Source organism: Choloepus didactylus, chromosome 8 (assembly GCF_015220235.1).
Source record: "Choloepus didactylus isolate mChoDid1 chromosome 8, mChoDid1.pri, whole genome shotgun sequence".
In the NCBI taxonomy this organism is placed as follows: domain Eukaryota; kingdom Metazoa; phylum Chordata; class Mammalia; order Pilosa; family Megalonychidae; genus Choloepus; species Choloepus didactylus.
In genome coordinates this window covers 82,333,530-82,341,644 of record NC_051314.1, presented here as the reverse complement: position 1 = coordinate 82,341,644, position 8,115 = coordinate 82,333,530, and the positions used below count along the sequence as shown (strand labels likewise).

The window sequence follows — 8,115 nt, the reverse complement described above, 5'->3', positions numbered from 1 at the left end:
GCTTCTTTCACTTTCTTCTTCTGCTTTTCCCTTACTCTCCGCTTCTCCCCTACCCCCACATCCTCACCTGCTCTCTCCCATAGGCACAGGTCATTGGTGAAGAAAGCCAGGGACCAGGTAAGCAAGGCACTGTCCCCCAGGGAAGAAGGCGGTCACGGAGGGTGACCTCAGAGGGAGGCAAAAGAACAGGGGTGCAGTGGTACAGGCTAAAGGCAGTGGAGCCGAGGCTAGGGTCATTGCAGAGGTGAGGCACCAGGGGGGCAAGGAGAGAGATTAGGAGAGAAAGGAACACTGGGTTGTGGAGGTGAGTGGAGGTCATGCGGTGAAGAGTGGGAGGGAAGGGGCAGACGGAGTGAATCATAAGGTAATAGTGTGGTCAGAGAGGGTGGGAGAGCTCACTGGGAGAGGGGCTGGTATAAAACAGAAACATTGTAACTTAGATGCAAGCTGTGGTTCCTAACTCTTCTGGGGCCAGGGACCCCCACAAGAACCAAATGAAACTTAACAGACCTCCTCCAGAGGAGAGCAGATATGCACAGATATGTAGTGGGGTGGGGGTGAGGGGATCTGAGACCTCTGAAGCCCGTTCCTGCCTTCCCAGAAGGCCACAGGATCCAATGTAAGAACCCACAACTGGTGGCTGTGAAGGCCCCAGACACTCAGGAAAATTTTTCATCTATTTCCTTTGTTCTCCTAAGAAAGCTGCAAAGACCAGTAGATTAGAAATTCATCTTCACCCAGCTCCCACTCCAGAAGAGCTGGCCATTTACCCTACCACCTCCTAGAGGGAGCCACATCCCATGAGTTTCCATCACTTTATTTGCAAAAATAGAAAACTCAGCAATATGGGATACAGCGAGGTGGAGGGGAGATGTAAACAGAGGGGGAGGGGACAGCACCCTGACCCCCCAGAGAAAAAGGGGAGCCACTGGGAATCTTATTTGGCAGCTAAATACAAACTGGGGATTTGAGGAAGAAGGGAGGGGTCACAGGGGCCCTTGGGCTCCCCCTCCCAAGACCCCTGGAGGAAGGAGTCAATTCCAGGGTGTAAACAAAAGCTAATAAATAAATAGAGGCTTCCTCTGGGTCAGGGTGGGATAAGCGAAGCAGCCCTCCTCCATCCCTAGGCCAAGCTGCTCTGGGGGTCAAGGGGAGAAGGCACTAGGAGGAGAGGGATCCCCTGGCCCCTCTGTAGTGTAGGAGGGTCCCTGCCCCGATGGCTGAGATGAGGGGCAGGGGGAGCCCAAGGCACATGGTAGGGCTGGGGGAGTCTTGTAACGGAGGGCACAGGGCCTCAGCAAAGAAGTGCAGAATGGACCTGCATCTGTCCTTTCACCCTCTGGCCCCCCACGGAAACGCAGGGCCCAGCCTGCCCCCCACTCCAAGCATGGTACAGGGATAGGGGCACAGAGGGCAGCAAGCACCTGGCAGGTGCACTACGCAGCATTAGGCACCAAGGGTAGGGGAAAGGGGGTGGGCTCAGCCCTCCCCCTGCACCCCCCTTTTGGTCTCTAGTGTTCCTATTTACTTCCAGAGGCCTAAGCACCTGGCAGGGGAACAGGCCGTGGAATGGCAGAGTCTTCCTCCCACCCTAGGGAGCCTGGGACCATACTATCGAGGGGCAGCACTGAGATTTTAGAGTCCAGACTCAGGCTCACCCCTCTGCCCTCTCTCCTGGTGGGGGCAGGGCAGCCCCCGGGACTGGAGAGGGAGCCTGTTAGAGCAGGAAGGGGATGAACACAGAGGCACCCCTGGAAACTTTGGCAAAAACAAGGAGCTGACTGGAAGGGATGGGGAGAGGGCAGAGCAGGTCCTCTCCCAGTCTCTGGTGGGGTTTGGGAGATGGTCAGTCTGTTGCCTGGAGCCCCAACCCCCACAGCAGGGGAAGTCAATGGCCCTGGTCAGGCTGGGGGCTGCTGCCCCTTTTGCCCTGGCCCCCAGGAACCTCATCCTCACTGGAGGCCTTGGGGTGGGGACCAGGCTGGGAGGAGTCGTCCTCAAACATTTCGGGGTTCTCCAGCATCTCTCGGATCAGGGGAGGCATCGGGCCTGGAATCTCCATCTTCAGGGTAATGGCCCTTTCCGCGCCTGCAACAGAAGAGTAAAAAGGCTAAGCGGGGGCAGAGGCCCATGCCTCTTGAGTCCACCTTCCTAACCTATCTTTTTCTTACCCACCCTCTAACTCCCAACACAGGCCTGCTGTCTTTCTGTCCCCAGCTCACCCTCTCCCCACTCTAGGGTTCCTGTGGATAGAACCTCTCCCAAGTTTTCTCTCCCAAGCTTGCTGCCTATTCATCCCATTCTTTCAGACTGTCTCCTCAAAGATCACATGGCTCCCAACTTCCAGCCCCACCTCCCAGGCACCCCACCTCTAATATCCAGTTATTCCTAGGCCTGTTCTTAATAAACATTTATAATAGTTACTAATATTTATTGAACACTTACTGTGTGCCAGGCATCCTTCTAAGCCAGCACTGTCCAACAGAACTTTCTGTGATGACAGACATATCTGTTCTGCCCAAGGCAGTACCCAATAGCCCCACATGGCTACTGCAACTAAAGAATTGAGTTTTTAATTCAGCACAATTCTGAGCACATGGTGTGTTAACACATTTATTCCTCAGGACAACCTTCTGAGATAGGTGTCAATATTCCCCATTTTACAAACAAGAAAACAGAGGTACAAAAAGTAAAGGAATTTGCCTAGAGTCTCCCCATTAGTATGTGTCAGAACTAGGATTCCAATATCGGCTGCCTGGCTCTCAACCACTCTCTTCTGGTCTCTGCCTATCTGACCTGAAGACCAGCAGCTTGTGAAAACCAGAGGGAGGGCTCACCCCTTACTAACCCTTGGTGCTGATGCCCCGGAGGTCAGTGATCTTCATGAGCATCCTTGGGAACATATAGGGCTGGCTGGGCCGCCGGCGCCGGGCATACAGCCTCAGGGCTTCCAGAAGTGGCTCCTGCAGCTTGTCCACCTTTTCAGGTTCCTCCAGGTCCATGCGGTCTGTGGGGATAAGCACAGTGGAGTGAGAGGGGCAGGAACTGAAGGCAGAGTTGGGAGGACATAGTGACTGGTCCCCAACTGACCCTGCCCTACCATCAGCCCCTCACATGTTGTCCCTGAGCCCTACCCATGCTACTCTTTCCTGCTCCAAGTCCTATACCTTCTCCCCTTCAGAAGAGGCTTTCTCAAATCAATCACTCCCACCCAGACACATCTCAGCACTAGTATCTGAGGTCTCCTCGGCTCTCCCTGCTCTGCTCCTCTTTTTTGTCCCATGTTCCAGGCTGCTGGGGAGCCTGTACTGGATCTGAGAAGTCTGCAGATGGGGCCAGGAGGAGCAATCCCAGGGGAAGGGACCAAGGTCTCCCCCTGGTCACGTCAGAGATCAGGTGTGGAAAGGAGTCAGAGCAAACGCCAGGGGGCGCCCCCCACCTCCACAGATGAGGCAGATGGCACTGAGCAGCCCGGTCTCGGTGTCATCCATCTCCAGGGGCAGGAGCTGCCCGGCAAAGGCAAAGACGAGGTCCGTGAGGGGCCCAAAGCCAGCGTTGTGCATCTGGGTCCGGTTCAGGGTCAGCCCATCAGAGAAGGTCATGGTGTCCTGCTCTGGGGTATACCGTGTACAGATCCTCAGCATCTGGAGGAGGTGGAGGAAGCGGGAGGGTTAGTGCTGGCTCTGGTGGAGGGTATGGGTGGGGATGGGGAAAGGGGGGGAAATGAGCACCCAGGGCAGCCAGGCTGCATGTGGAAAGTGAGGAGGTTGGGTCTAGAGGGATTGCAACTTGAAGCAGGCATGGGCAGAAAGGCAGAGAAGGGGAGAATCTGAGGCTTGGGGAGTGTGATGGTTTGAAAACTGTAAATACCCCAGAAAAGATCATGTTCTTTTAATCCATTCCTGTAGATGTAAACCTATTGTAGGTGGGAACTTTTAATTAGGTTATTTCAACTGACATGTGACCCACCTCAATCAAGGTGGGTCTTAATCCTCTTACTGGAGTCCTGTATAAGAGAATAAAATGCACAAAACAAAAGCCCAATAGAAGTGAAGAAAGAAACACCTAGAGAAGCTGAGAGAGGAAGCCACTAAAGCCAGAAGCTGAAGGCAGCAAAATCCAGGAGAGAGGGACCAGCAGACATCCTGGCCATGTGACAGAGGGGTCCCAGATCACCAGTAGCCTTTCTTCAGAGAAGGTATTATCCCATTGATGCCTTAATTTGGACATTTTCTCAGGCTTAGAATTATACACTTGTAAGTTAATAAATCCCCATTGTAAAAGCCAATCCATTTCTGATATAAGGCATTTCATCAGCTTTAGCAAAGCAAAACAGGGAGGGAAAGTCCTGAGAAGTCAGGAGGAAGCAGGGAGTCCAGAAATCAAGGATCTTGGGGGGCAGGGGCTAAGATAAAAAGACCTTGGAATCTGGAAGAGGAGGTCTGGGGAGTTCCATGATGAGGGGAAGGAGCAAATAAGAAAATCTTTGTTTGGATCAAGGAATTGTTGAGGGTCTCATATGAGGGTCCAGCAGGGAGCTTGAATTTGGCCAAGTCTGGGATGCAGTATGCTTTCAGAAGTGTATAAGGCTTCAGTAGAGTCAGTCTGGATGGAATGATGATAGGGGTAACAGTTGAGAAGAGATGCTCAGCTGGGTGGTTGAGAGGCACATGGGCCAGGGCAGGCACAAGGCCTGACCTACCAAGATGTCCAGGCAGGCAGCCTTGAGCAGAGTGATCTGGTCAGCAATGCTGAGTCCTGTAAAGCCAGGCAGTCGCTTGGCAAACTCCACGATCTTGATGATGCATTTGGTGGCCAGCTCACTGAACTTGTCCCATAGCCCCAGATCCAGCTGCACCCGGTGATCTGCACTGGAGTTCTACAGGGAAGAAGGGGGTTGGAATGCAAGTAAGCCCTGTCCCTGGGGGCTGTCTTCTTTCTGCCAATACCTCAAGATCTCCCCTCTGCCTTCTCCCAGGGTCCCCCTTCTCAAGCCCTCCTTGTCCTCAGCACTAGACCAAAGCCCCCAGTACAACCCTAACCCATTCCCCTAAGCAAACAGCCCCCTGCCCTCACTGCAGCCCTGCCTGCTTCTCACCGTGGTGTATTTCCCCAGCTGACAGAGCGAGGGGAAGGTCTCTTGATGGGCTTTGCTGACCTTGGTGATGAGCTCTTCTAACTGGGGGCTCAGCTCATAGCTGTCAGGTGACCCTTCTTCCTTCACCTCTTTCTTCTTCTTGTTCCGGTCATTCCGTACAGCTTGGGGGTTGAAGCACGAGGAGAGGGTCAGGACCCTCAGAGCCTCCCTCTGGATGTCCTCTCTCACCCTGATTTAATGTGCTCAGTCTCTATCATGAAAAATCTATTCCCTGGGCCCTATTCAGTGCCTCAGTTTCCTCATCTCCAACATTAACTCTCATTCCCAGGCTGGCTTTCCCCAGCCCCACCCAGGGCCTGCAGCCCCTGTTCCCTCCCCAGGCCACTGGGCTCCATCCTGCCCTTCCTGTCACCCTGCAGGAGCTGAGGAGGTGGGGGGGCAGGATATGCAGGCAGCAGGATATCCACTTATAGCCTTGGCAGCACAATGGCGGGGGTGGGGGGGCACCCCAGATCCACCTCAGGCTCAGTCAGGGGAACGGGGGAGGGGACTGGCAGCACCCCCCCCCCCCCCCCCCCGCGTCCCCACAAAACAGGGAATGTGAGATCCTATGCCCCATTCACCGATTCACAGGGAGGCTTAAGCCCTGGCAGAGAAGGGGAAGGGGTGAGGCCTCCTGGGTGAATGGAGCTAATCAAATAAGACTGGTCAGGGAGGAAGCAGCACCCCCGGGCAGGCTAGGTCTCAGAGGTCCGGGCAGGGGTGGGGCCAGAGGGTAGAGGGCAGCAACCACAGGGGAGAACTGAGGGCTTCTGTGCAGGCCCGGCCAGGGGCCTACCTTCCTTGGACATGCCCACTTCGAAGCACTTCTGTAGCCGGCAGTACTGGCAGCGATTCCGGGTCACCTTGTTGATGATACAGTTTTTGTCACGGTGACATGTGTACACCATGTTCTTCTGAATGCTGCGGCGGAAGAAGCCCTGGAATGGTGGTAGTGGTGGTGGTGGGGTCACTGAGACAGGATGCTGGGAGTACCAGGCCCTCCCAGGCCTTGCTGGTGGCCCCAGGCCTGGTCCAGTCAATCCATGAACCACCTCTGTGCAAAGCAGCCCCCTCCTGCCCCACACATGCCCACCTGCTCAGAGCACCGTATCCCTCTGATCTGGCTTCTGATCTTACCCAGATAACTCTGGATCCCCAATTCACCCGCCCCCACCACGTACACACCTTGCAGCCTTCACAAGAGCTGACCCCATAGTGGTAGCCAGAGGACTTGTCATTGCACACGAAGCACGGCTTGTAGACCCGAGGAGGTGGAGGGGGTGAGGGTGAGCTGGGCACCATCTCTTCTGAGCTGGTGCTCTGCGTCTCCACCGCTGGAGGGGAAGGAGTGATGTGAGGGGGGAGAAAGACCCCGCAGGTCTCTAGACCTCATAATACACACCCGTTCCCACTTCCTCCTCCAGTCAAGCGGTGACAACATCGCTACCACAGTACACTGGTCCCAACAACCATGTACAGCCCCTCAGCAAACACTCCAGAAACCCCCCACCCACCCCCTTCAAACAACCACCATCACTGCAGCTCACTGTGATCCTGGCCTACCTTCCAAAGTCTGGCCAACTCCCCCCACAATAATGCCAATCCTAGCCCTATATGACACTTGGCTCAGTTTTCCAAATTCCAGGCCAAAGCCATGCAGGAAGTTAATTTCTCTAGAAGTCAGTTTCCCCAACTACTTAGTGGGTGGGTGGGTGGAGCCAGCTCTGCACTGTCCAGTAACTCCCAGGTCTCTCCGTCACTTTGGCTGCTCTGCTCCTTGTCAGGCAGTTTATCTGCCACCAATCTCCTCCCCATGGGACAACAGATCTGGGGAAAGGTAGGCAATTACAGGTCACCTGTAGCTGGCACCTGGAGAAATGACCTGCTGGGATACCCAGTAGGTAGAACAGGACCTCATTTTCTCTCCAGTAGCACAGAGGAAACGAATCTCCAAGCTTTTCCCTCTCCCATTACCCACTAAATAACCTCCACTGTCCTTTTTCCCAAAGACCACTGAGATGGTGAAGCAAATGGGGCCCAGGTATCATGAAGGCAGGTTAAGGGATATGCAATGGCATTATCTGAAACCTGAAAAAACTGAGGCCAAGAGGGAAAGTGACCAGCCCAGCGCCACACTGGCAGCTGATGGGCCAAGGCTCTTCTCACTAGATCAAAGCAGCCATGAGTCAGAAAAGTTGGCAAGGGTATGGTGGGGTATTCACTCAGATTCTCAGGTCTAGAAGCAGTTGGTGGTATAGCAAACCAGAGAAGTCTGGTGACACTGGGTAAACAGGGCTGCCAGGGGAAGACAGTTAGCTCTGAACCCTCTCTGAGCCTGTGTCTTCACTCCCAAGCTGCCTCTGCAGATAATCACAGCTCAAAAGGGGTCTCAGACCACACCTCACATAGTATGTGGAGGATGCCCTCTGTTCAGGAGGCTGCCAAGTAAATCTTTTTTGTTTGCATGGTTGATCTTCAGAGGCTAGGGGAATCTGTAAACTACTCAACAGGTAGGGCCTATTGCCCAAACCTGGAGGGCCCAAGTTAGTACAAGGAAACCTCAAGACCCTCTCTAAGGAATGTCCCACACACCTCATGAACACCTTCTTCCTTCTAACCCTCTGCAGCACACCTGGTCAGAAGTCAACCCCAGCGCAGCCAGCAGGGCAAAGGGAATGTCCAGGATGCCTGGGTTCCAGGCGAGCTCCACCCCCTCCCCACAGGAGGGAAGACTTCACCACCCCCAACACACACACAATTAACATAAGAATCTTGCTGGAGTGAAATTCCCCAAGAAAAAGGAGAGAGGAGGGGAGAAGGGTTCCCGGAGTCTATTCAAAACTGGGGGTGGGGCACTGCAGGAGGTGCTGGTGCTGAGATGTGGGGAGGGCTAGGATGCCTTTCAGGACCTCTCCTGGCTCCTCAGGCCCACCGCGGTGTCCTCCGGGGGGCACATATTCTACCCACAGGCCTGT

General features: G+C 54.4%; 1 protein-coding gene across 5 annotated transcripts in view; it reads right to left on the bottom strand.

The window, feature by feature from the left end:
• Positions 1-817: 817 nt before the first annotated feature.
• RARG (retinoic acid receptor gamma) overlaps positions 818-8,115 on the bottom strand; it is a 34,166-nt gene continuing 26,868 nt past the window's right edge. For 4 of the 5 annotated variants that reach the window (XM_037845714.1, XM_037845712.1, XM_037845713.1 and 1 more), the window contains 7 exons: positions 6,326-6,474; positions 5,937-6,078; positions 5,099-5,259; positions 4,703-4,879; positions 3,440-3,644; positions 2,849-3,007; positions 818-2,088 (listed from right to left, as the gene is read on the bottom strand). In XM_037845714.1, the coding sequence (XP_037701642.1) occupies positions 1,889-2,088; positions 2,849-3,007; positions 3,440-3,644; positions 4,703-4,879; positions 5,099-5,259; positions 5,937-6,078; positions 6,326-6,474 (1,193 nt within the window). In that variant the 3' untranslated portion in view covers positions 818-1,888. The remainder of the gene's footprint in view (positions 2,089-2,848; positions 3,008-3,439; positions 3,645-4,702; positions 4,880-5,098; positions 5,260-5,936; positions 6,079-6,325; positions 6,475-8,115) is intronic. The other variant, XM_037845716.1, reaches the window with a different exon arrangement.